This window comes from Caloenas nicobarica, chromosome 31, assembly GCF_036013445.1.
Source record: "Caloenas nicobarica isolate bCalNic1 chromosome 31, bCalNic1.hap1, whole genome shotgun sequence".
NCBI lineage: Eukaryota > Metazoa > Chordata > Aves > Columbiformes > Columbidae > Caloenas > Caloenas nicobarica.
Window position 1 is genome coordinate 716307 of NC_088275.1, and position 26061 is coordinate 742367.

Here is a 26061-nt window from a genome sequence, read left to right on the forward strand (position 1 = left end):
GGGATATTTTTGAAGCTTCTTTGGATTGTAAGCACAGCTGGTGGTTTTTCCTCCCCCTTGCAGGGCAGAGCATGGCCTCAGCCCTCCCGCTGCTGCTGCTCTGCGTGTTTGTCCCCACGGTGGTCCCGGAGGTGTTTGGTCCTGGAGATGGCACAGGTAACTCAGCATCATCGGCTGCACCTGTGCTGCTCCCTGCACCCATGGGGGGCTGGGTGAGGGTCTGGGGTGGGGGCCCCCGTGCCGGTCCCCCTCACGGCTGCTCTCTTCTCCCACCAGAGGACCTCAAGGCTCTGCAGGTCTCCATCCCGCGCCACCCGGCCCTTGACGCCGTGCTGGCGGGTGACATCACCATCCCCTGCCTCATCACCTACCTCGGTCCCCTGCCCACCGCCGGCACAGCCGGGCGCCGCGCGGTGCTGGGAGCCCCCCGGGTCAAGTGGACCTTCATCTCCGAGGGCAGGGAGGTGGAGATCTTGGTAGCCCGGGGGGACAGGGTGAAGGTGAGCGAGGACTATCGCCTCCGCGCCTCCCTGCCCATCTTCCACCAGCGCTACACCAACGCCTCCCTGCTGCTCACCGAGCTGCGGCCCAACGACTCGGGGATCTACCGCTGCGACGTGCAGCACGGCATCGAGGACGGCCATGACATCCTCGACGTCAAAGTCAAAGGTACCTCCAAGTGGAGACCGGTGGGATTTGGGGTGGGGGAAGACAGGGGTCCCTCTCCTGCTTCAGCAAACCCCGCTGCACCTGGGTGCAGATGCACCCGTGTGGGTGGGGGGCTGCTGCAAAGGTGCACCCGTGGGGGTAGGGGGCTGCCACGAAGCCCCTTGCCCACACCCGTGTCCCCCCAGGGGTGGTGTTTCACTACCGGGAGGGCTCCATGCGCTATGCCTACACCTTCACCGAGGCGCAGGAGGCTTGTGCCCGGATCGGCGCCCGCATCGCCACCCCCGAGCAGCTCTACGCTGCCTACATGGGCGGCTACGAGCAGTGCGATGCCGGCTGGATCGCCGACCAGACCGTCAGGTGGGCACCGCCACAGCCCGGGTGTCGCGTCCGTCGCCTCCCCCGTCACCCCGCCGCCAGTCACCAGCCCTCCCTGTGCTTTCCCACCCCAGGTATCCCATCCACACGCCTCGCGAGGCCTGTTATGGAGACATGAACGGCTTCCCCGGGGTGAGGAACTACGGGGTGGTGGACCCAGAGGACATGTACGACGTGTACTGCTATGCCGAGGAGCTCCCAGGTGCCTGTGGTGCCCGCGGCCCCGTCCTGCCCTTCCCCGCTTTTCCGGCTGCACTAACTCGCCCCCGTAACCCGCCATAAGCCCACGTGAAAATATCACCCCACATCACAGGCGCTGGCTCTGCAGCCTCTGAGCTCTGCAAGGCTTTGGGCACTTTGTTGCCTGCAAGTGCAGGGACTTGCTGTGCTGCGTTGCTGGTTGGGTTTTGGGGGGCGCGGGGCTCTCCCCTCACTCACCCCTGGCCTTGGGGCTGGGAGATGCTCAGGGTGACCTGCCCCAGGCTGTCACCGCGCTGTGGGTACAGCGGCACGTGGTGTTTTGGGGTTTGGGCCAGCTCACGTCGTGCTTCGCACGCGCTGGGGTGCTGCGTGTCCTGCAGTTCGGACACGTCCCGCCTGGCTGGGCGCGCAGGGGGGTGGCCAGTCCCTCCTTCCGTCCCCAGGGAGGGTCCCCGCCGGCAGCTGCAGCTGCTGTGGGGCTGGCTGGGTGATGCCAGGCAGGTGGCAGAGATGCGGTGCCGGTCGGTGGTGCGCGGGGGATGATGTGCTGGGACGGGGAGATCGGTGCGGTCGTGGGTGCTGGCACGCAGCGTGCCTCATGGCGGTGATCACCAGCCCTTCGCAGCATGAAGCCCCAGAACAAGGTCCCCTTGGAAATGTCCCCATAGGTGCATTGTGCTGTGCAGGGCACGGTCCTGCTCCTCTGCTGTCCCTTTCCTGGGTGCCTTAAAGGCTCAGCCCCATGTGCAAGGGCAGGCATCCCGTGTGGCGCGGCCGCTCCAGCTGTCCCCGTGCTGCGGTTGTCATGTGCCTGTGCAGGGGGACCAGAGACAGGCAGGGAGCAGGCAGGACCCTCCAGCCCCCAATGCCCACGCTGGGGGTCCCCATCCCCAAGCCAGCGCCTGGGACCGTGCAGAGAGTGGAGGAGGCGAAGAGCTCCCGGAGCCCGTGTCTCCCTCCCCAGCTCTGACAGCCGCCTCCTTCCTCTCTTCTCAGGGGAGATCTTTTTGGAGACGGCCCCAGACAAATTCACGCTGGAGGAGGCGGCGGCGCGATGCCGGGCGCTGGGTGCGGAGCTGGCGAGGACAGGGCAGCTCTACGCGGCTTGGAACGCGGGGCTGGACGCCTGCAGCCCCGGCTGGCTGGCCGACGGCAGCGTCCGCTACCCCATCGTCACCCCCCGGGAACGCTGCGGCGGGGCCCTGCCGGGTGTCAAAACCATCTTCCTCTTCCGAAACCAGACGGGATTCCCCGATGCCCAGAGCAGATACGATGCGTACTGCTTTCGAGGTAAAGATGGGCACCCCCCAGCCTGCAGGTGCTCCCAGACAGGGACCAGCGTGAGGGTTTGGGGCACCCCTGGGCAGGGGTGCGGGTGCTCGGTGTGTGCGGGGTGCTGGCTCGAGCCCACCAGCGCGCCAAGCGCTGGGTGCTGCAGAGCTGGGGTGTCCTGCGGGGTCGGGATCCCTCCGTGCTGTGCACTGTGATATCGCGATAGAGCAGGGCTGTTTTGCACCGTCTCAGTTGTGCACGTCAACCTGTCGCGGTAGGATAGGGACGCCTTGCATGGTCTCTGTGTTGCATGCCGATATATCGCGATAGAGGAGGGATAACGTGCATGGGCCCAATACTGCATGCTGATACGTCGTGACAGAGGAGGGATGCTCTGCATGTTCTCAATAGCGCATGCCGATATATTGTGACAGAGTAGGGATGCCTTGCATGTCCTCAATACTGCATGCCACTATATCGTGACGGAGCAGGGATGTCCCGTGTGGCACCGTCGGTCTGTGTGAGCTGCATGGGTACGGCTGTGGGATGGTTCATTTGCTGGCCGGGGGTGCTGCCGGGTCCGTGGTTTTGGGCAGGATCTCACAGCGGTGAGTGGGAACCGAGCCCCATGGGCAGCGCTGAGCTGCCAGGGGCCACTGGCGGACACAGCTGGGAGGGGACGAGCGAGGACGGACGCTGGCAGGGACAACAGGCAGGGAGGGAGGAAGAGCCGCCTCTCTGCTCCTCCCTCCCGCTCCCACATCTCTGTGCACCCCCTTGGAGCCACGGGGGCTCCCCAGAATCAATGGGATGCCACGCATCTCCATGCCTCGGTTTCCCCAGAAAAGCCCGTGGGTTAGGCAGGATGGACCCGTCCCATGAATCCGTGACCCCCGTAACCCACTAACAATCTGCGCTCCCCGGGGATGGAGATGGGGGCCTGGAGAGGCACCCCGCCGGGGGTTGGTGCTGGTGCCCATTGAGGTTCAGGGTTTGCTGCAGGGGGAGGAGGAGAAAGGGGGAGAATCACCATTGAGAAGGACAGGGACAAGCAGGAAATGCTGAGTGTAGAACAGTCGAACCCACGAGCCGTGGCTGGTGGCTCCAGGGCCTGCACGGGCGGCGTAAATCAGCATCACCTCGGGAAACCAGGGCTCAGGACCCGGTGCCACGGCCGCTACCGAGCCCTACAGCTCCCACCGCGGCTGGCGGCTCCAGGGTCCCGATCCTGCGCTGCACCAGCCCTGCTTAGTGGGAAAGGGAGGTCACGGAGAGCTGGGTCCCCAACGGGGTGCCAGGCTGTCCCCAGGGCTCCAACCCCGCGCCGGGGCGAGGGCACCTCTGCCTTCCATGGCCAGGACCGGGCAGTAATATCCCACTTTCTTTTTGCCCACAGAAGGGACAAACTCTTTCCCTGAGGCTGCCAGAGAGCCCGAGGGCCTCCAGGAGATTGTTACAGTGGCAGAAAAGCTGGAGGAGCTGCAGCTGCCCAGAGCGCAAGTGGAGATTGAGTCGCGAGGGGCTATATACGCCGTCCCTTTCTTTGAGGACGCGGAGCTGGAAAAGCCGAGCCTGTCCCCCGAAGACGCACTGGGGCCAGGCGCCCGGCACCCCCCGCTAGATACCTCCATGTCCTCTGCCGTCCCTTTCCCCACGGCCGCGGCCGTCCCCGAGGCAGGCGTCCCGCTTAGCTGTGGTGCAGAGCCGGGGAGCCGGTCCCCCGCGGAGGAGGGGGCGACAGGGACAGTTGGGGAGTGCCCAGCGCCCGGGCACGAGCCGTCCCGCACGGGTAGGTCGAGCGGCCACTGCGGCGATGCCAGGGCTGGGGTGCAGAGAGGAGCCGCAGGGATGGAGGTGCCGGCATTGCCAGGAGAGGTCAGAGGCACACGTGGGTGCCTGGGCTGCCCCAGCCGCTCCCATCCCTTCGGCAGAGGGAACAGCCATGGCCAGGGCACGGGTGGCTCAGCGTAGGGCTGTGCACAAGTCACCAGTGCAGGGACATCAGTCCGTCCCTCTCTCGGCCGGGGTTGAGCATGCAGGGTCTGTGCCAGACCATGGTTTAGTTGCAGAGAGCTGGAGGAGGGTGCTGGCGGCCAGAGGGAGAGGAGGCCAGGCGCAGCGGTGAGGGGCTGCACATGGCCCCAGCCGCAGGGAACCTTGTGTGGGGCTGGGCTTGGCAGCGACCGAGCCGGAGCTCGCTCTGCCACGCCGCTTTGGTGGGGACAACATCGCGTGGGCTCGGGGCGGCTTCCATCTCCCTGTGGATCTCTGTGCTGGCGTTGCCCCCAGGCTGTGCCCGCTGCAGCAGGACCGCGCTGGCAGGCGATGCCGGTGCCCACAGCCCCGCGGGCGGGCTGGCTCTGGTGCCAGAGTCTCACTACCGTTCTTCTTGCCCTTTGCAGAGGAGGAGCAGGGAGCAGCGCCGGGTAGGGACCCCGGCATCGCATCGGTGGAGAGCCTGGGCGGAGGGCGAGATCCCAGCCAGCCCATGGAGCCGGACACCGTCACCAGCACACAGATGATCTCCGTGGTCCCACGGGCAGGTGCAGAGGGACCCACCGGTGCCCCGTCCCTGGACGGGGCTGCAGCAGGTGACGTGGAGCACCCTGAGGGGTTTCCCCGGCCACCCAGCCCCACCATCCCCACATGCCGCCCTGACCGCCCGCGGGATGCCATGGGGCAGCCGGCCCACGCTGCCAGCCCTGGGGCACCAGGACACCAGGTGACATCGCCAACCAGTGCCACTTCTGCCACCTCGACAGATAGCCGAAAGCCTGGTGGGACCCCTCCGCGTGGCCACGGGTCCGGCAGGGCGAGCACCCCTGTGCCCCCCACCGAAGATGCTGAGCTCTCGGGAGACGTGGCCGAAAGCCCCAGGGTGTCCCCACTGCCCCCGGCACCCTCGCAGCCGCAGGAGGAGGGAGAGGAGCAGTCAGGGGCCCTGTGGGTCCCCTCGCCTGTGGCCCCAAGGGCCGGGACCACCATCCCCATGGCAGAGGTGACGGTGGTCACCCCATGGCACACGCAGGTGCCCGGCAGCAGCGGTGCCCCAGCCACAGGAGGCGAAGAGGCTGTGCCACGACCCCCAGGCACTGACCATGGGATGCCCACAGTATCTTCAGAAGAGGAGGAAGATGAGGAGGAGGATGAGGAGGAGGAAGAGCAACCCGCTCCCTCCGCTGCAACGGTGGAGGGTTTCCTTGCAGCCATTCCCGGAGAACCAGGTGGGACCCGCAGGGACGGCCTCACCTCTCCCCATACTGGTGGCTCCGGGGTGGCCCCGGTGGGGTTGGGGGACCTGTCCCCCAGCACGGCCGCCCCCCTGCCTGCCCTCCCCACCGAGCGTGCCAGCGTCGGCGCAGGCGCCCGCCCGGCCGGGGGTCCCCGCCGCAGCGCCCTGGCCCTCGGGGCAGCCCTCCTGGCTGCTCTCTGCCACTAGAGAAAGCCAACGCCTTTCCTTCACGCTGTGCTTCCCTCTGTCCATCCGTCCGTCCGTCTCTCCTCTCTTTCTCTCTCTCTCTCCTTCTCAGCTGGGTAAGGGAAGGTTACAGGTCCGGAGAAGCACATATTTGTCAAACAAATTGGTCTGAGCTCTGCACGCACTTAAATCTCTTCTACTTCTGTGAAGTGTTTTAATGACTGTTTCCATGAAAAAAAAAAAAATCGAAGGGCCAAACCCCTACTCTGACTAACAGTGGTACTAATAAAGGGAATTAAAAGCTTTCTAGAACAAGCATCTGGGCTTGCTCTTCCCTGCGTCCCCGCGTCTGCTGCCTCGCTCCCCCGCGCGCCTCTCCCACTGACGAACTAATCTCCTGGTCCCCCCAGCGCGAGTCCCCGGGGAGCGGGGCGGAGGGGACCCCACACGAGGTGGGGGGTTACGGCTGCTTGGTACCCTCCGAGGGCCCCCCCGCGCTCAGCGGGGCAGAGGGACGGGGGCTGGAACGTGCATGGCGCGAGCCGGGGATGGCTTCCCACCCTTGGGGGGCACTGCTGGGTGGTGGGGTGCAGAGCCCCACCAGGAGCACCCCGCCTTGGGCAGCCCTCAATGGCCAAGCACCCCAAAGCTGCTGCTGTGGCCCCCACAGAGAGCGCAGCTCCCCCCCCCACATCAGCATTAGGGACTGAGACGGGTGAGCGGTGGGTGCTTGAACTGTGCGGGCGGGTGTCACCCTTCCTCTGTCCCCCCCGGGATGTTCCCAGCTCCGGTGACACTCCCAGCAGCCAAGCCCCTGCCCTGTCCGCCCTCCTGCCCCCCTGCGCGGGGGTCTCTGTGGGGTCCGGCAGTGCCCTCCCCGCCTGGCACCTTCCCCGGACAGCTGGGTCTGGCGGGGCGGCTCCTGCCCGGGCAGGGAGAGATGCTCGGAAAGAGCCGTACGTGTGCCTCAAAAATAGCTCGTTGCACTCTGGTCTGCTGAGGATGAGCTGGGTGTCCCGAGCCAGGGGAGGTGACAGTGTCTGGCGACGGGCAAGGGCAGCAGCACCGTCCTCGGCACCATCGTCCTTGGCACGGCTCCACTGAGCCAAGGACCATTAAATGGGGCATCGTGAGGCTGGAGGGTGTCAAGGACGTCCAGTCCCCGCTCCGCTGGCGCTGGCGACAGCGTTAATCACGCTCTTGAGCCGGGCTGGGAGCACACGATGTGCTCCGGGCGCCTTAATGACCGTAACGGGCTGGTGCGGGTTGGGGATGGTGCCGCCTGAATTATCGGCCCTGGCCGGGCTGAAGGTGACATCGGGGGACAGGCGGGGGGCTCGCTTTGCTGCCAGGCTGGGGACGGGCAGCCGGGACTTGCCTAAGACTTTGTCCTTTGCACATCCTGTCCCAAAGTGTGTTCGCTACGTCGCTGCAGGGGAAAGCAGGAGAGGGCTGGGGGCTGGCGGGTCCAGGAGCGTCCAGCTCGTGTCCCTGTGACCGGGGAGACGCCAAAGAACCGAGGGCAGCGCGGGCAGACGGGATGGCTCCGGGCACGTCACTGCACACGCAAGTCCTCCCGCTGTCCTGTCCCAGACTTGGTGCCCAGCTCAGGCACCTGTAGGGTGCTCACTGCAGAGACAATGTTTAACGATGTCGGGCACTAACGAGGTGGTCCCTGTGTCTGAGCTCCCGCAGTGAGGAACGGCTGCGTGTCCCTTGCAGGTGGCTGCGTCCCCAACCCCTGCCTGAACGGAGGGACCTGCACAGAGGACGGTGCCCACCCCGCCTGCCTCTGCCTGCCCGGCTACGGAGGCAGCAGCTGCGAGAGACGTGAGTCCGCCCCGGCCCAACCCAGAGACATAAATGTGGGGAAATCAGGTTTTTTTTTTTTTTTTTTTTCCTTGCTAACGGGCTGGGCTCCATCACTTTGACCCTGTCCTGTCTCCCTCCTCGCCCCCGCCGTGGCTCAGCGCTGGAGAAGTGCAGCCCCGGCTGGGACGGCTTCCAGGGAGCCTGCTACAAGCACTTCTCTACACGGCGGAGCTGGGAGGACGCGGAGACCCAGTGCAGACATTATGGGGGGCACCTGGCCACCATCCTGACCCCCGAAGAGCAGGACTTCATCAACGGTACGTGGTGCCGCCCCAGACCCCGACGCATCGCTCCCACGAAACCTCTGTCCATGGGACCCTCAGAATCCCTCACTGCTGGGCTTCCAGTTTTAAACCTTAAGCCAAATAGTAGATGAGGTCCAAGGCAGAGCCCCAGCCCTGCTGTGCCATGGGAGATGCAGAAACAGTGCAGGGGAGCCAAAGAAAATAAAGAGAAAAGGAAATAGCTGATGTGATGGATTGACCGGACTGTGGTTGGATCCTCACTGGCCACTTGGCTAGTGAGAGGCAGAGGGATCGCTGGGCTGGAGGAGGATGGATGGATGGATGGATGGATGGATGGATGGATAGACAGACAGACAAACACAGGAGCAGGCGGACAGATAGATGGACAGACACGGGAGCAGACAGACAGATGCACAATGGTTGGACAGACCAGCAGAGGGTTGGACATGCGCGAGTCCATTTGAATGCAAAGCAATGACCTGGCTGGAAGAGCATGGGGAGATAGAGCAGGACGGGGGCAGCAGCAGGGGGGACACGGAGAGGCCTGGAGGGACGTGGGTGATGCAGGAAGGGGCAGGGAGCTGCAGGGACCGGCTTCACCAGAAAAGGGCAGGCAGGGACCTGCAGGGCCAGGTAGGGACTGGTAGAGATGGGCAGGGATGGGCAGGGATGGGCAGAGACAGGCAGGGACGGGCAGGGACGGGCAGGGACAGGCAGGGACGGGCAGGAACAGGCAGGGACGGGCAGGGATGGGCAGGGACAGGCAGGGACGGGCAGGAACAGGCAGGGACGGGCAGGGATGGGCAGGACCGTGGGCACACAGGGCGCTGCCGCCCTCTCCCGGCCAGTCCCATCCGGTCGCTCCCCCGGGGTGCAGCGCGGGGGGGGGAGGGTCCCCGCTGTGTCCCCTTCTGGAGCCCCCTTGTCCCTAAACCCCCCCGCACCCCCACTGCAGGGCTGGGGACACCCCCGCCTCCCCGCGCTCACCCCCTCAGCCTCCAGCTCCCTTGAGCCCCCTCCTTACGGGGGGCGCTGGGGGTCCCAGCTGTGCCCCCCCCCAGCACCCCCCTGCCCCCCCCCCAGACCAGTACAGGGAATACCAGTGGATCGGCTTGAACGACCGGACCATCGAGGGGGATTTCCAGTGGTCTGACGGGAGCCCCTTGGTAAGTCGGGCTGCCAGCCCCCCATGTGCCCCCCGAGAAAAGAGCCACCCCCCGCCAGGCACCTCGTCGTCCTTCTCCAAGCGTCCTTGGGGATGTGCCCATGGGACAAGTCCAACCCTGGGACCGGGCTTTGCAGCCCCGCCAAGAGCTGCTCGCTTCGGCCGGGCTGAGCATCCCTGGGGGTGCTATGGGTGAGCCAGACCCGGGGTTTGGGGTCCCAGGTGGCGCGGAGATGGAACCTCGTTCCCGATGGGGTGTCATGGCCAGGAGGCTGCAGCTGGGTGCACGCTGGTGTTGTCCCCCCCTTAAAGGGTGTGCTGCAGTGCGCCGTCCCCCCCGTCCCCCCTGTCCCCCCAGCTCTACGAGAACTGGCACCCTGGGCAGCCCGACAGCTACTTTCTCTCCGGGGAGAACTGTGTGGTCATTGTGTGGCATGACGGGGGCCAGTGGAGCGACGTGCCCTGCAACTACCACCTGTCCTACACCTGCAAAATGGGGCTGGGTAAGGTGAACAGCCCCCCCACACCGGGCAAGGGCTGCACCCCTCTGAGACCCCAAAGCAGCAGTTCCTCACCATCCCCGCAGCGGGGAAACGGGTCCTGTGCCTGGGACCTTTGGTTCGTTTGGGGTATATCGGGGGTGTTTGCTGTGGTTTGGGGGTGGCCATCCACGGATGGGTGCAATGGCCCCTTGTCCCCCCACCCGCAGTGCAGTGCGGGCCCCCCCCTGCTGTCAGCAACGCCCGCGCCTTCGGCAAACCAAAGCAGCGCTACGAGATCGGCTCCATCACGCGGTACCAGTGCCGCCCCGGCTTTGCGCCGCGCCGCTCACCCATCATCCGGTGCCGGGAGGATGGGACGTGGGAACCCCCCCAGCTCGCCTGTCGCCCCGGTGAGCGTGGGGTTCCCCCCATCTCCCCCACTGCCCCCAGCATCTGTTGGGGCTTTCACTTCACCTGGGGCTTCTTGTGTCCCCCCCAGGCCTGGGTCAGCCCCCCGACGACTGAGCGAGTCCCCAGGGCAGAAGCCGCCCCCTCCCTGGGCGCTGGAGCCACCGCGGACGGAGCTGATGCCGAGACACCAGCGCAGACACCGGCGTGTGGCGAAATCTCGCCGCTGGGTGTCTGCTTCCTTGCTTGTTTTATATCTGTACAAAGAAATCCTAATAAATAAAGATTCCCTTGAAAGGGACCGACAGCGACTCGAAACGTAGCACGAAGGGTGTTTTGCTGCTGGAGCCACAACGGAGTCCCAGTCAAGGGGGGGCACTGCGGGCAGGTGATGGCTTTGCTGTGCCGGCGTCCCCTTTCTCCCATCTCTGGCCCACAGGTCCTTGTCCTGTGACACCCTCGCGGGGGGGACAGGGGGACACCCAACTTGTGCTGCAGCTCAGTGTCTGTCCTGGGGCTTGGATGCTTTTGCACTTGCAGGAAAGGCAGAATCCGCTGCCACGGGTGCCTCCCAAACTCCCCTTCATGTTGCTGTGGGTCTTAAAACAGGTACACGGGTGGCACAGAGCAGTGGCCTGGTCATCTGGGGCAGCCCTGGCACAGGGGTGGGACAGACAGGGCTGCACAGCCCCAAAATTTGGAGCACAGCAGCTGCGGAGCCAGCAGGAACAGCCTGGGCACAGCGACATCCCCAGGGACTGCAGGAACAGCCCAAAGTGGCCCCCACATCGGGTTGGCCTTGGGGACCGCTCAGGGCTTGGGCTGGGATGCGAACACAGGGCACTTGGGGGCACATTGCAGGTGCAGGGGGATGCTGGTATCTCCCCACGCAGTTTTTCCCCCGGCGCTGTGCCAGCAATAGGGCTTTTTATAGCTCTCCCTGGCCGCGTCGAACAGCAAAACTCAGAAACTCCCGGTGTGCGGTGCCAGGGACACCGATAACCCCGGGACAGGGCAGCTGGGGGGCCCCCGCACTGGCTGTCCTCCTGTCTGAGATGGAAAACCCTTGGCAAATCTCCTCATGGAGGGGCCAGACGGTCCCGGGGGGCAGCGGCCAGGCGGGAGTGCAGCTCTGCCATGCAGCTCTACCGTCACTTTATTAATTGAGAAGGCGAAACTCCATTAGTCACGCTCATTAATGCCCAGCCCGCTGTCACACTTGCACCAGCCAGAGTCCTCGTGGCTGCGGGGAGCGAGGACAGGGCGAAGGACACAGCGAGGTTGGGGAACGGGGAGCCTGTGCTGCCCTTGGCAGGGGGTCCTTGGACCGGAGCCCCGTTCCTGGTCCAGCAATGAGTCTGGCTTCTCCAGCGAGCCCTGAACCGCGAGAAGTCCCAAAGCAGGTTGGGGTGCAGGGAGCAGCTCCATCATAGGATGCAATGAGCACCCGAATCCAGCTCCAGCGCTCCGTCGGAGGATGCACAAACCACTGGGAGACCCCCTCCCAGTCCCCCACCTCGACCTCTCCACCTTGGTGACGAGGACAGGTGTCCCCCCAGCGTCCCCTCCGCTCAGCCCACCTCTCCTCCCGCTGCTCCTACTTCCCGGTGAAGCAGTAGGTGCCGTAGGTCCGCAGCTCCTTGCTGGGAAAGCCGAAGCTGCGGACGCCGGGGTCGGGCAGCCCCCCGCAGCGCTGGCGGGGGGTGGTGATGGGGTACCGCACGCTGCCGTCCGCCAGCCACCCCCCGTCACAGCGATCCAGCCGCGAGAACTTCCAGGCTGAGTAGAGCTGCCCCACTTTGGCGATGGCGGCCCCATGGTTCTGGCACGCTTGCCCGGCCTCCTTGAAGTTCAGGTGGCCCCGGATGAAGTAGACCTGGCCTGGGGATGGATGGGGACACAACGGGTGACAGGCCACCGTGGGTGACCTCCCGGGAACAACCCCAGCCCCGAGACAAAGCAGCGGTGCCATGGTGGGGACCACAGCACTACCTTGAAGAGCAGAGGTGAAGCAGAAGGCATCAAATCGGTCCTTCTGCTTGTCCTTGGCCCCGTAGGTCCGGACGCCCGGCAGGAGGAGGCGGCCACCGCACGGCTCTCGCGAGTTGATGATGGGGTAGTGGACGGTCCCATCGAGGATCCAGCCGGCGTTGCACCAGTCCAGCCCCTCCGTCCAGGCTGCGGGGCCAGAACCGGCTCAGCACCAGCCCTTCCCTCCTCCCCGTGCTGAGCAAGGCGTGTTTTGGGGGAGAAAGAGGGGTTTTTTTGTGGACACTTCACCTTTATAAAGCTGCTGGTAGGTGGCGAGGCGGGAGTCCTGCTGCTCGCAGGCTCGCTTGGCTTCGTGGTAGTTGAATTTGTAGCGCCCATTGCTGGGTTGGTAGGGGAAGACAACACCTGAGGACACAGGGATGGAGGGTGAAGGAGATGCTCTCCCCAAGGAGGCTTTGGCTTCTCATTGAATCACAGCTGGTTTGGGTTGCAGGGCCCTTCCCAGCTCCCCCAGTGCCCCCCCTGCCATGAACAGGGACATCTGCACCAGCTCAGGTTGCTCAGAGCCCCGTCCAGCCTGGCCTGGGATGTCTCCAGGGATGGTTCATCCACCACCTCCCTGGCCAACATGGGCCAGGCTCTCACCACCCTTGGGGGCAACAATTTCTTCCCTGGAGATTCGGTGCTGAAGATAAGGCTGCGACCATGGTGCATTGCAATTAGGGACACGAGGGATGGGGACACTCGGGCATGGACCCCTGGTTCCCTCTGGGGTCCCCTCTCTGTCCCACATCCCCAGGGGATGCGGTGGGAGGGAGCCCAGCCTCACCTTCAAGGTGTAGGGTTAGCGAGACGCTCTCGTCCTCCAGCCCATTGACCAGCTGGCAGCGGTAACGTCCCTCGTCCTCCAGAGCCACGTTGGTGATGGTGAGCGAGGCGTCATAGCGGTGGCTGTGCCGCAGGCGCACCCGCGGGCTCAGCGGCCCGTAGTTCTTGTGGTACAGCCCGTTGGTGATGATGATGATGCTCTCCCGGTAGTTGGCCGGTTCCACCTTGCTCCACTTCACGCGGTAGTTGCTGGGCAGGGCACGCAGGACGCAGGGCAGGGTGGCCGTGGCCCCCCGCTGCGTGTGCACCGTGGCGTGGAGGGGCTCCAGCAGGTACTGCAGGCGCGGGGGGGCTGCGGCACAGCCGGCAGCCTCGGCGTTGGCTCACCATGGCCCCACCGCCCCCTCAGCACCTCCCTTGGTGTCTCTCGATCCTCATCAGCACCTCCAGCCCCGTTCCCAGCGACCATCCTGGCTCCTCGTCCCGCTCCTGCCAGCCCCAGGACACACAGCCCCGGCTGGACGCCCCCGGCGTCATCCCCCTCTGCCAGCACCCACCCCGAGCAGCAGCACCCCATCCTCCCCCTGGGCCCCGCTGCCTACCCGGGCTCCCTGTCGGCCGCTGGAAGATGCTTGATGCCGGGGGGGCCACCAAGAGCCAGAGGGAGCCGAGCCGGAGAAGCCAAAGCATCCTTAGAGCCGGGGGCAGGACGGTGCCTGGGGGCAGCACGGGGGTCAGCGACGTGCAGCGGCACGTACCCCAGCTTTGGTGGGGACCGGAGGACATGGCGAGGGGCATCTGCAGGGCTTGCAGCCGGGGACACCGTGGGGTCGACGGACAGCCCGGCTCTGTTGGGGGCTCATCGATATTCACTGTGCAAAGGGGATGTCCCCTCGCAGGACACTGAGGACACAGGATGCCCCAACCCCACTCCTTGGTGCCCCACACCTCTTACCGTCCTTTGTGCAGCCACCGTTTCCATCCAACGTCTCCAGCGTGTGTCCTGCCCCAGCGCCCGCTGTGTCCCGTCTCCGTCACAGCTGCCACATCACAGGGCCGAGGGCTCTGGAAAGGCCAAACCCGTGTCTCGGTGCTGCCGGGAAGAGGGGACACACGGATACGGGAGGTGGTGAGCGGGTGGCCCCCGCCCCTGCCCTGTCACCGTCCCGGAGCGGGCAGCGTCCCGGCAGCCCCGCAGCCCCGCGGTCCCTTGGTGTCTGCTCCCATGGCGGAGGGAGCGGCGAGCGCCGGCCGTGCCCTCGCTCCCTGCCCCGTCGCTGTCTCTTCCCGCTTTCTTCTCTATTTTTCCCCCCAACACCTCCCTGAGGAACGCACGGGGAGGAGGAAGCACAATTTCCCATTGTGAGCATCTTTCTCTTTATTGTTCTGCTCGGCAAAACACAGCGGTCCCGGCTAACAAACATCCCTTTATTCGCAGGCCACAGCGCCAGGGAATTCAGGGAAAATGCCGGCAGCGCACAGGCCCCCGGCAGCCCCCTGGGCCGGCACAGCCTCCCCTCGGCGCTGGCTCCCGGCACCGGGACGGTGCTTTCTGCTCCTGCAGACATCAGGGCAATAGTTCATTTTGTGCCTTCCCCTGCATCGCATGTCCAATGTAGGGATGCTGCTCCCATCTTTCGGGGCTCCCGTGGGTTGTGCGAGGGGTCCCGCCGCTCTTGCAGCCCACCGGCTGGTGAAAAGTCACCAGAGAGGCTTCTCCATCGTCACCTTGAGGCTGGGATGCTGCCGGGAGCAAAACAAGGCCAGACAATGGGGCTGTGTTCTGGGCTCCCGTATCTTCTCCCTCCCCCGGGGTCTGTCTCCAGGGGTGGAGGAGGCTCATCTCAAAGGAGACAGAAGACAAGCAGCGTCTGTCCCCAGCACCAAGGGACACAGTGATCCTGGCTTTGCCGTGGCACGCACAGCACAGAAAACAAACCTCTCCAGGGAAAGCGGCACCAGGGCGCACGATGGCTCCCCGGCCCCTCGCCCCCAGCCGCTCCCGCAGCCCCCAGCCCTTGGTCAGACTGGGCTGCTTGTGCAGAGGGGTTAATGCAATAACCTGCCCAACTTTGGTGCCTCCAAGGCTCTCCCAGCTCAAACTGGTCAGGGCTTTTTTTTTGCAGAGAAAGGTTAAAGCCCAGCAGCACTGCACGCTCCTCTCCCGCGTGTCCCCGTGCATCAGCGTCTGGGTGGAGATCAGTGATGACTGGTGTCCCCCAGGGGTCTGTACTGGGACCAGTACTGTTTAATATCTTCATCAATGACATAGACAGTGGGATCGAGGGCACCTTCAGCAGGTTTGCGGGTGACACCAAGGTGAGCGGTGCAGGTGACACACCTGAGGGACGGGATCCGTCCAGAGGGACCTGGACAAGCTGGAGAAGTGGGGCTGTGCGAACCTCATGAGGTTCCACAAGGCCAAGTGCGAGGTCCTGCACCTGGGTCATGGGATAGGATAGGATAGGATAGGATAGGATAGGATAGGATAGGATAGGATAGGATAGGGCAGGATAGGAGTAGGAGTACGAGTAGAATCATTTCAGTTGGCAGACCCTCAGGATCATCGAGTCCAGCCACAACCTAACCCAACTCTAGCACTAAACCATGTCCCTGAGAATGTCATGTAAACGCCTTTTAAACCCCTCCAGGGATGGTGACTCCACCACTGTCCTGGGCAGCCTGTTCCAGGGCAGCCCCCGGTATCGATACAGGCTGGGGATGGAGGGGTGGGGAGCAGCCCTGCGGAGAAGGACTTGGGGGTGAGAGATTGGCCATGAGCTGCCATGTGGGCTGGCAGCCCAGAAACCCACCGTGTCCTGGGCTGTGTCACCAGCAGCGTGGGCGGCAGGTGGAGGGAGGGGATTGTCCCCTCTGCTCCGCTCTGCTGAGACCCCCGGGCAGCGCGTCCAGCTCTGGGGTCCCCAGCACAGGACACACATGGAGCTGCTGGAGAGGGGCCAGAGGAGCCCCAGAAATGACCTGAGGCTGGACCAGCTCTGCTGGGAGGAACGGCTGAGAGGGTTGGGGGGTTCAGCTGGAGAAGAGAAGCTCCGGGGAGACCTTAGTGTGGCCTTTCCAGACTTAAAAGAAAGATGGGGACAGACTTTTGAGCAGGGCCTGTTGTGACAGGACAAGGGGTGATGGTTTTACACTAAAGGAGGGAGATTCAGGCTGGATGTAATGAAATTGTTGGCCCTGAGGGTGGTGAGAGCCTGGCCCAGGTTGGCCAGAGAGGTGGTGGGTGAACCATCCCTGGAGACATCCCAGGCCAGGCTGGACGGGGCTCTGAGCAACCTGAGCTGGTGCAGATGTCCCTGCCCATGGCTGGGGGGCACTGGGGGAGCTGGGAAGGTCCTTCAACCCAAACCAGCTGTGACTGTGTTTTGCTGGTCCATGGCTGTTCAAAGAGTGCCCATCACACTCCCTGCTCCTTCCCATGCCCAGGGCTGCAAAAGTGGATCCTGACCCCCCCCAGCGGCTCCTGGCCTCAGGACATGGGCTCAGGGCTCCTTGGCCAGAGGATGCTGTTTTCCAGCTCTGCGGTACCACAAAGGAGCTGAGTATTTTCTTGCATTTTTCCCAAATGAAGGCAATAGCTACACCCCTCGGCTCTCACAAAACCACAGCCCAAAGCAGGGCACTTTCTGGGGCTTCCAAATGTGACTCATTCCCCTTCCCCATCCCATCAGCGTCGTGGCACGACCCCAGCCTGATGCTGCTTATCTGAGATCATAATTTGGCCCGTTGGTCTGGAAAAGAGTTATCAGAGTCACTTCTCAAACACGCTGTGTTTTACTTCTCGGGTCCTTTTCTCTTCCTCTCCCTTTTTGGAATTTGTACCCGCTCTCGGTGCATTACAAACACCTCTCTGCAAAAGCAGCCAAAGAAAAGAAAAGCAAAAGCAACACTCGAGCTCTGAGCTCCCGCCAGCTCTCCTGGCACGGGTTGCTAACAGCAGCCTCTGACTCCCCCCTCGCCCTTGGTTATCAAGGCTCAGCTCCTCCTCCTCTCCACGCAGTCCCACAGGTAACTTCTTCACCAAAATCCCCCTGAACCATCATTTTTCCTGCTGTTTAAACCTGGCTTTGCTGAGCTTGCCGAGCGCAGCACCTCTGTAATGAATCACTCCCACTGTGCTTGCTGCACCACCCTCCATCTCCTCTGTCTGACCTGATCCCCCAAAACCACTCGTTCCTCCCATGCCGAACCCCCAGGAAAGCTGAAACCCCGGGCATTCCCCAGCCACGGCTCCCCCCACACCCAAATCCCACCCAACCATCTCCCACTCAGCCGAGATGGACGCTGACACCAAAAACCCTGTGTGCTTCCCCAGCACAGTGTCCCAAGTCGCCTGATTTGGTAGAACTGGGTGCCGAGGGGTGCCAGGGCGGCAGACCGGGGTTTCGGCGTTGGCGGCACCATCCCATTCCGGTTCAGACTCTTCCGCCCGCGGGAAGCCCCGAGGCAGGGCAGGACCCAGCAGCCACCCGGGCAGGCGGGGTTTGCACGTCACTCCTCGTGTCTCCACTTTCGGGGGTTACGTTCCCCGGACACCCCACAACATGCCGGAGCACACTGTCACCTCGAGGCTCCAGCTCTCCGGGCTGTGCTTCCTCCTCCAAATCCTCACCATCATCCTCTTCGCCGTCTTTGTCCAGTACAGCCCCGAGAGCAGCGCCGAGCTCTGCTCCCAGCAGCTGAACTGCAGCCGGAGAAAGCCTGACTCGGGTTTTCAGCATCCCCGTGAGTACCCCCGCCCTGGGTGGGTGCAGAGGCCGGCTCTACCTGGGAGGCATTGCTGGTGGGGTGGCACGGAACGTCCCCGTGCTCAGCACAGACCTGTCACACCGTCCGGCACTGGACCAGACTCCAAAATAAAACAGAGGAAGGGAAACAGTGAGCCACGGGGCTGGGGTGCTGATACATCCCACCGAGGAGGGGTTGGTGGGTGGAAAACAGATGTGCCGCAAGGGTTTCCCATGTGCTTGGACAAAGCCTGGCCCAAACCAGGGACATTTGGGTCCAGGATGCGTTCCAGCAGCTGGAGCACAGAAGGGATCACTCGGTAGGGTGACACAGCTGGGATCACCCTCCCGTCCCCAGGGGGAAACCTGGCAGCTGCTCCGCACACTTTGGGGTCTCCAAACTTCCCACCGACCTGTTGGGATTTTCTGTGCTGAGGGATTTGCTCTGAGCCCCTTTCACGGAGGATTCGGCCGCCTCGGTACTGCCACAGCACACGACACGGAGCTGGGGCGTCTGCTCTATCAGGAGCATCCCCCTGCGTGTGGGCATCGCTGCAAAACTCCTCCTGGGCTGGGGGATGAGGGATCCACGCAGCTGCTCGGAGGCAAGGGCAAGGCAGGCGATGGGAAGGAGCCTCTGGAGCGCCCTGGCCGAGGGAGGGGAGCGGAGCTGCAGGCAGGGAGCGGGCAGGGAGCGGGCAGCAGGCAGGTTCTCCCGGTTCCGCCTGCCCACACAACCCCACCCGGCACAGAGTGACTCACCACCCGGCACATGGACAGGACGCGGCGCAGCTGTCGGCACAACGAAGGGGTGCAAAGGGCATTGAAACCAAGTGGGAATCAGGTCCCACCTCCTCTGGTTTGCCATCAAACAAGGGGAGAGGGCACACCTCAAATCCTGGGGTCAGTTTTGGGCCCCTCAGGCCAAGAGAGACCTTGAGGTGCTGGAGCGAGTTGAGAGAAGGGAACGGAGCTGGGGAAGGGGCTGGAGCACAAGTGTGATGGAGCGGCTGAGGGAGCTGGGGGTTCAGCTGGAGAACAGGAGCTGAGGGGAGACCTTCTGATCTCTGACCTGCCTGAAAGGAGCTTGGAGCCAGGGGGGGTCGGGCTCTGCTCCCCAGGAACAAGCGCCAGGAGCAGAGGAAACGGCCTCAAGTTGCGCCAGGGGAGGTTGAGGTTGGATGTGGGGAACAATTTCTTCCCCAAAGGGCTGTGGGGCGTTGGAACAGGCTGCCCAGGGCAGTGCTGGAGTCGCCATCCCTGGAGGGGTTGGACAGACGGACATGAGGTTCTCAGGGACATGGGGCAGTGCCAGGGTGGGTTAATGGTTGGACTCGATGATCTTGAGGGGCTTTTCCAACCAAAATGATTCTATGGTTCTGTGAAATGGTACCAGAGTGGTCCCAGTTTGCTGCTCACCCTTTGGGTCCTCTCGTCCCACAAAGCAGGACCTGGTGTTTTCAGGAGAAGCTGAGAAGTCCCAGGGGGCAGCTACATCTCAGCCCCCCCTTCATGCTGGTGCTGGGGGTGCAGGGGGCTCCTGGCCAGCCCGGGAGGTTCTGGGCTGCAGGTGGCCCATGGGCACGTAATGCACAAAGAGGTTGAAAATGGGGTGGTCGGGAGCCGCTGCAAAGGGTTGGGTGGACCATGACGGGGGGGACAGCTGCACCTGTCACCGGGACAAGCAAGAACCACTCATGCTTTCTTCTTGAGATCTCCAAGGCCTGATCCACCCCAGGTGCATCAATGCGTAGGTGGCACAAGGTTGATTTATACCAGCTGAAGCTTCCAGCTCCCCAGAACCTGTTAGAGCTGAGGGTGTCCGAGTCCCCTCGGGGGGACCAGCAGGCCGGAGGGGTTCAGCCTGCTCTCCCCCCTCCAGACCCACCCTCCTGCCTCTCTTCTGCCAGGTTTCCGGGATGGCCACCTCCGAGCTCTCCTTGGCTTTGGGCTCCTGGTGGCCTTCCTCGGCCGCTACGGGCCGGGGAGCGTGGCCACCAGCATCCTCACCGTGGCCTTCGCCGTCCAGTGGGCCATCCTGATCCAGGGGTTTTTATACTTCTTCCTGAATGGCAAAATTCACGTGGGAGCTCAGAGGTAAGGTGGGGGGGCTGCTGCTGCCCAGCCGTGCTGCTGCCAGGTCCAACCCTGGCACACTGGCTCCCTCCTCTGTAAAACTCACAGCTCTGCTTGGGAGGAGGATTATGAGGACAAGTAGGACTCTGGGTTGAGTATCATGCTAGTAAGGGCTATGTAAGTACTGCCAGCATTACAGCCAAGCATTTGAGGGGGGCACATTAGCCCTCACCTGCCTCAAGCCCAGCTGTCCCCTTGTCACCAGCATCGCAAGGCTTGGGCTGCCCATTCGGCTTGCAGGAGCGGTGGGACGCAGGGTCCGGGCTGTGGGTTCAGCTCCTATCCTCTCAACCCTGCTCTCTCCAGCTCCCGCGCTCGCCCCCCGGCAGTGCCGGCTCCGGCTCCATGTCTTCCCTCTCCTTCCCAGCGTGGTCAGCGCCGACTTCTGCACCGCAGCCATCCTGATCTCTGCCGGAGCTGTTCTGGGCAGGGTAAACCCCGTCCAGATGCTGCTGCTGACCCTACTGGGAGTCACCCTCTTCAGTCTCAATGAATACATCCTGCTCAGCCTCATGGGGGTGAGACACCAACCGGGGGCCCACCAGAAAGGGGGGGACCGTAGCTCCTCATTTCAAGACCTACCTTGTCTGTACAGACAAATCCCATATCCCCCCTTCCCGCACAGCATTTTCGGTATTCACCAGGTAAGCGACAGCGGTGGCTCCTTGACTGTCCACACCTTCGGAGCATATTTTGGCTTGATGGTTTCACGGATCTTGCACCAGTCCCATATGGACAAGAGGAAAGACCAGCAGAATGTGGGGCCCCTCTCAGATGTCTTTGCTGTGATTGGTACGGAGCTCAAATCCTACAGCGCTGGAATTACAGACATGGTGGTGGAAGGACCATCGCCAATGCTAGGAAAGCATGGAGACCTGCAAACCACCAAGGAGAGTGATCCTCCGCCTCCCTGAGGATTTGTCCTGGGGCTGCGCCACCTTTCCTCCAGGAAAAAGCTTTTCCTTGTGTCCAACCTGAACCTCCTGTGCTGCAAGCTGTGACCACTTGCATCCCTCGGCACTAGCATGAAGTTCCTTTCCCATGAGGGACCAGCCCCAGCACCAAAACCTGCCTGTTTCCCCTCCTCACAGGAACCATCTACCTGTGGATCTTCTGGCCCAGCTTCAGCTCAGCCACCACGGCCCGTGACAACACCGAGCCCTGGGCAGTGCTCAACACCTACTTCTCGCTGGCGGCGAGCACCATGGCCACCTTCGTGCTCTCGCCTGTCCTCTATGAGGAGAGCACGCTGCGGATGGTAGGTCCTCTCCTGGGACAAATCCAAGTTTCATGCATTGCCCATGGCCTGTCCCATGGGGATGGTGAGCATGAATACACCCCGGGGCACAAGGGATTGCCCGTTAGGCTTTCCTGGGTTTGTTAAGAGCCAGTTTGGTCCTCAATGAAGCCTAAATCTCCCTGGCCCCATGCTGATGTTCCCCCAACCATGTCCTGCTCCCTTAGGTTCAGATCCAGGATGCTGCCTTGGCCAGCACGGCCGTGATGGGGATGCCTGGGGAGATGCTGGTCACCCCCTTTGGGGCACTCGTTGCAGGGTTTCTGGCTGGCTTGATCTCCCTGCTTGGCTTCAGATTCCTTACGGTGAGTTGCCTTGGGCAGCCAAGGACACTGGTCTGGGTAAGGGGACGCCCTTTGAGCAGGGGCAGGATGTTTCCAGCCTGCACATCCCAACCCTGCAAACACCGAGCCGCAGCATGGCCTCCCTGGTCGAGCATCCCCCCTCCATATCCCGGTTCTTTCCCGTGCTCTCTGCAGCCTGTCCTGCGCTCCAGGCTGAAAATCCAGGACACATGTGAGGTTCACAACGTCCATGGGCTGCCGGGGATCCTGGGCGCCCTGCTGGGGACACTGCTGGCAGCACTGGCCACTGCAGATGCTTACAGCGGCAGGTGAGAAGAGCCAGAATCAGGGGTGCCAGTGACCCCACACACCGGCTGGGGCCACCACAGCCCCCCAAATGGGCGATGCTCCATACACCTTCTGTTACAGCATCCCCTTGTACCACATCACTCACAGCTATGATTGGAGCCCCTTGTTTCCCTGCCTGGGAGAATATGCTCCCCAAAAACCTATCCCCACTCTGGTTTGTAGGCTGGAGCTCGTGTTCCCGCTGGTGGCCCAGGGCAGCCGGACAGCCACCGACCAGGCGCTCTGCCAGCTCTGCGCGCTGCCCATCACCCTGCTGCTGGCCGCAGTTGGGGGCTGCCTCGTGGGTGAGTTTTGCCTCTTGGTGGGACAGAGGAATTGATGCATTTGTGAGGAGAAAACAGGAGCAGCCCCAAAGCGGATCCTCCCTGTACACTGGGGCTGGTGGTGCTTGGTGCTGCACAAACCACCGGTGGCTGGAGCTGGGGCCAGGGCTGCCATCGGGGCCGGAGCTGGAGATGCTCCCGGGGCTGGGGCTGGAGATGCTCCCAGGAGTGGAGATGCTCTCAGGGCTGGAGCTGGACGTGCTCTCGGGGCCGGGGCTGGAGATGCCCCAGGGCCAGAGCTGGAGATGCTCTGGGGCTGGAGCTGGAGATGCCCCAGGGCCAGAGCTGGAGATGCTCCTGGGGCCGGGGTTGGAGATGCTCCGGGGCTGGGGCTGGAGATGCTCTCGGGGCCGGGGCTGGAGATGCTCCTGGGGCCGGGGTTGGAGATGCTCTCGGGGCTGGAGCTGGAGATGCTCCTGGGGCCGGGGTTGGAGATGCTCCGGGGCTGGGGCTGGAGATGCTCTCGGGGCTGGGGCTGGAGATGCTCTCGGGGCTGGAGCTGGAGATGCTCTCGGGGCCGAGGCTGGAGATGCTCCTGGGGCCGGGGTTGGAGATGCTCTCGGGGCTGGAGCTGGAGATGCTCCGGGGCCGGGGCTGGAGATGCTCTGGGGCCGGGGCTGGAGATGCTCTGGGGCCGGGGCTGGAGATGCCCCGGGGCCGGGGCTGGAGATGCTCCTGGGCCGGGGCTGGAGATGCTCCTGGGCCGGGGCTGGAGATACTCTCGGGGCTGGGGCTGGAGATGCTCCGGGGCCGGGGCTGGAGATGCTCCGGGGCCGGGGCTGGAGATGCTCTCGGGGCTGGAGCTGGAGATGCTCCAGGGCCGGGGCTGGAGATGCTCCGGGGCCGGAGCTGGAGATGCTCCTGGGCCGGGGCTGGAGATGCTCCGGGGCTGGAGCTGGAGATGCTCCGGGGCCGGAGCTGGAGATGCTCCTGGGCCGGGGCTGGAGATGCTCCGGGGCTGGAGCTGGAGATGCTCCGGGGCTGGAGATGGCCCAGGGCCGGGGCTGGAGATGCTCCTGGGCCGGGGCTGGAGATGCTCCGGGGCCGGGGCTGGAGATGCTCCGGGGCCAGAGCTGGAGATGCTCCGGGGCCGGGGCTGGAGATGCTCCGGGGCCGGGGCTGGAGATGCTCCGGGGCTGGAGCTGGGGATGCTCCGGGGCCGGGGCTGGAGATGCTCTCGGGGCTGGAGCTGGAGATGCTCCTGGGCCGGGGCTGGAGATGCTCCGGGGCTGGAGCTGGAGATGCTCCGGGGCCGGGGCTGGAGATGCTCTCGGGGCTGGAGCTGGAGATGCTCCGGGGCTGGAGCTGGAGATGCTCCTGGGCCGGGGCTGGAGATGCTCCGGGGCTGGAGCTGGAGATGCTCCTGGGCCGGGGCTGGAGATGCTCTCGGGGCCGGGGCTGGAGATGCTCCGGGGCGGGGGCTGGAGATGCTCTCGGGGCCGGGGCTGGAGATGCTCTCGGGGCTGGAGCTGGAGATGCTCCGGGGCTGGAGCTGGAGATGCTCCGGGGCGGGGGCTGGAGATGCTCTCGGGGCCGGGGCTGGAGATGCTCCGGGGCTGGAGATGCTCCGGGGCTGGAGCTGGAGATGCTCCGGGGCTGGAGCTGGAGATGCCCCGGGGCCGCCCCGGGCCGGGGTCCCCGCCGCCCACCCCGCGTTGCCGCTAGGTGTCAGGGGAAGCCCGGCGAGAAGAGCCGGGCTGGGCGGGCGGCCACGCTCTCCGACGCCCTCCTCCGGTTTTCGGCATCCTCAGGAGCCCTCCTGAAGCTGAAGGTGCTGAGGTCTCCTCCGGACCCGCGGTACCAGGAAAGCAAAGTCCTCTGGGAGGTAAAGCTGGGTGTTTGCTGGTAAAAAAGTGGTTTAGGGGGCTTAGGCTGCAGCAGGGGCTGGTTGCCGATACCCTCCCTCCTCCTGCTGCAGCGTTTGGGGTGGGAAACAGCTTCATTAAAGCCACCCAGGTCCCCTCCCACAGTCCTGAGGGCCCATTTCTGCCCCTCTCCGTGTCTCTGCGTTGGCACAGGTGGCCGAGGAAGGACGCGACTGCGGGGTGAGCAGAAAGGAGCCGGGTACCAGCACCGCGGTGTAATGGACTTGACCCCCGGTGAGGTCCTGCACCACCAGGCTTGACCCTCCACCAGCATCACCAGCGCCGGGCAGCTTCTGGCAGCCTGAATTTCAGGCTCCAAAGACAGCCAGGCTTGTCCCCACATGGGAGCCAGCTCCTGGTCCCAAAGGCTTGGGGAGCCGTCGGGTGCCCACAGGCCTTTGCTGAGTGAAGAGATGCTGCAGGGACGTGGGTGCTTGTTGTGGGAGCAACCCGGCTTGCTCCAGGGACGCCTCAGGGTGTCCAGACTTGGCTCAGCCCCTTCCCCTCTCTGCTCTGTGCTTCAGTTTCCTCACCTACCACTCTCTGAGATGCACGGAAGAAAGGAAGGCAAGGAGCGGGGCTCTTTTCTTTAGGGTTGCTGTGTCAGGAAAGGGGCACGCCAAGCTCCATGGAAAGTAGTGGAGATATTCTATACTCTGTAGTTTTTGTACACAACAATTAAAACACATAGAACTTATTTTGTAGCTTCGGGATTTGCTGGGGAACACACACAGCACCCACCTGGCTTTGCTGGCTAAGTTTCCTTCAGGTTTCCTTCCAGGGAGGAAAGCAAAGCCCCCAGAAACCCCCACCCCAAAGACCGAGGCTGTGGGTTCCATGGGTTGCTCCATCTCCATCTCCCCTCCTAGAGCCTTGGCCACCAGAGGGTGTGACAGCCCAGAGCAGCCAGCGCCGGGGGGTGAGACCAGGGTGACAACGGGGTGTCCAGCACGGAGGTGACCCCCTGCCTCCCCCTTCCCACACAGCACCTCAGGCTGGGGCCAAGAAAAAGCCACCCACTCCCCCCCCAAAACAGGAAGGTGCCCCCCAGTGCTCGTCCACTTTGGGAGAGTGATGCTCCCCCGATGATCGCAGCCCCCAGGCCCCCTCGTTTTCCAGGATCCCCGTCAGCACCCAGCTCCCTGTCTCCACGCGTGGTCCCAGGCAGGAGATTTAGGCGTTGCTGCCTGCACCTGGGGCAGGGCTAGAGCATCTCAGGGTGGGGGGCCACCCTGAGATGCTCTCGCCCTGCCCCAGGTGCAGGCAGCAACCCCTAAATCTCCTGCTTGGGACCCCCTGGGAGGCTCCTGCAGCACCTGGAGCCGGGACACAGCCCCACGGGGCTCCCGGAGGGGCGGGGGTGGCCATGCTGGGGTCTCCTGCAAGAGGGGCCCGGAGGGGACCCACCCCCACAAGCCTGGGGGGTGCCAGACACTTTCACACCTCTGATGCCAGACTGGGGGGGGGTCCCGCGGGCGCAGGCGTCCCCAGCTGCCAGCACCGTCCCTGGGAAGGGGGACACAGAATCACAGAATCCCAGAGCGTCAGGGGTTGGAAGGGACCTGGAAAGCTCATCCAGTGCAACCCCCCCGCCGGAGCAGGAACACCCAGCTGAGGTTACACAGGAAGGTGTCCAGGCGGGTTGGAATGTCTGCAGAGAAGGAGACTCCACAACCTCCCTGGGCAGCCTGGGCCAGGCTCTGGCACCCTCACCGCGAACAAGTTTCTTCTCCTATTCAAGCGGAACCTCCTGTGTTCCAGTTTGCACCCATTGCCCCTTGTCCTGTCACTGGCTGTCACCCAGAAGAGCCTGGCTCCATCCTCCTGACACTCCCCCTTTCCATATTGATCCCCATGAATGAGCTCAGCCCTCAGTCTCCTCTTCTCCAGCTCCAGAGCCCCAGCTCCTCAGCCTTTCCTCGGCAGGGAGATGCTCCACTCCCTCCAGCATCTTGGTGGCTGCGCTGGACTCTCTCCAGCAGTTCCCTGTCCTGCTGGAACTGAGGGGCCCAGAACTGGACACAATATTCCAGCTGCGGCCTCCCCAGGGCAGTCAGGGACACGGCCTCATCCCACGCAGAGCAGACGGGGGTTCAGCGACAGCGTAGC

At 63.9% G+C, this 26061-nt stretch overlaps 3 protein-coding genes across 3 annotated transcripts; 2 read left to right on the forward strand and 1 right to left on the reverse strand.

Moving 5' to 3' along the window:
- The first annotated feature begins 71 nt into the window (after positions 1–71).
- On the forward strand, positions 72–10264 carry BCAN (brevican). Its single transcript, XM_065653762.1, has 14 exons — positions 72–156; positions 277–669; positions 855–1029; positions 1122–1249; positions 2245–2538; positions 3917–4309; positions 4923–5111; positions 5283–5744; positions 7661–7768; positions 7909–8067; positions 9139–9221; positions 9579–9723; positions 9930–10112; positions 10202–10264. Exons 1-14 carry the CDS (start codon positions 72–74, stop codon positions 10225–10227), a joined length of 2823 nt encoding a protein of 940 aa, XP_065509834.1. The 3' UTR covers positions 10228–10264.
- A 1443-nt stretch (positions 10265–11707) lies between these two features.
- Positions 11708–13960, reverse strand: HAPLN2 (hyaluronan and proteoglycan link protein 2). Its single transcript, XM_065653646.1, has 6 exons — positions 13886–13960; positions 13533–13646; positions 12932–13282; positions 12391–12507; positions 12103–12288; positions 11708–11991 (listed from the first exon to the last, which is right to left on the reverse strand). The coding sequence occupies exons 2-6, from the start codon at positions 13618–13620 to the stop codon at positions 11708–11710; spliced, it is 1026 nt and encodes a 341-aa protein (XP_065509718.1). The 5' UTR covers positions 13621–13646; positions 13886–13960.
- Positions 13961–17495: 3535 nt separating this feature from the next.
- RHBG (Rh family B glycoprotein) lies at positions 17496–24181 on the forward strand. The gene is made up of 10 exons (XM_065653645.1): positions 17496–17676; positions 19589–19775; positions 20182–20332; positions 20459–20606; positions 20906–21072; positions 21279–21416; positions 21591–21724; positions 21927–22048; positions 23839–23912; positions 24106–24181. The coding sequence occupies exons 1-10, from the start codon at positions 17496–17498 to the stop codon at positions 24169–24171; spliced, it is 1368 nt and encodes a 455-aa protein (XP_065509717.1). The 3' UTR covers positions 24172–24181.
- The last annotated feature ends 1880 nt before the right edge of the window (positions 24182–26061 follow it).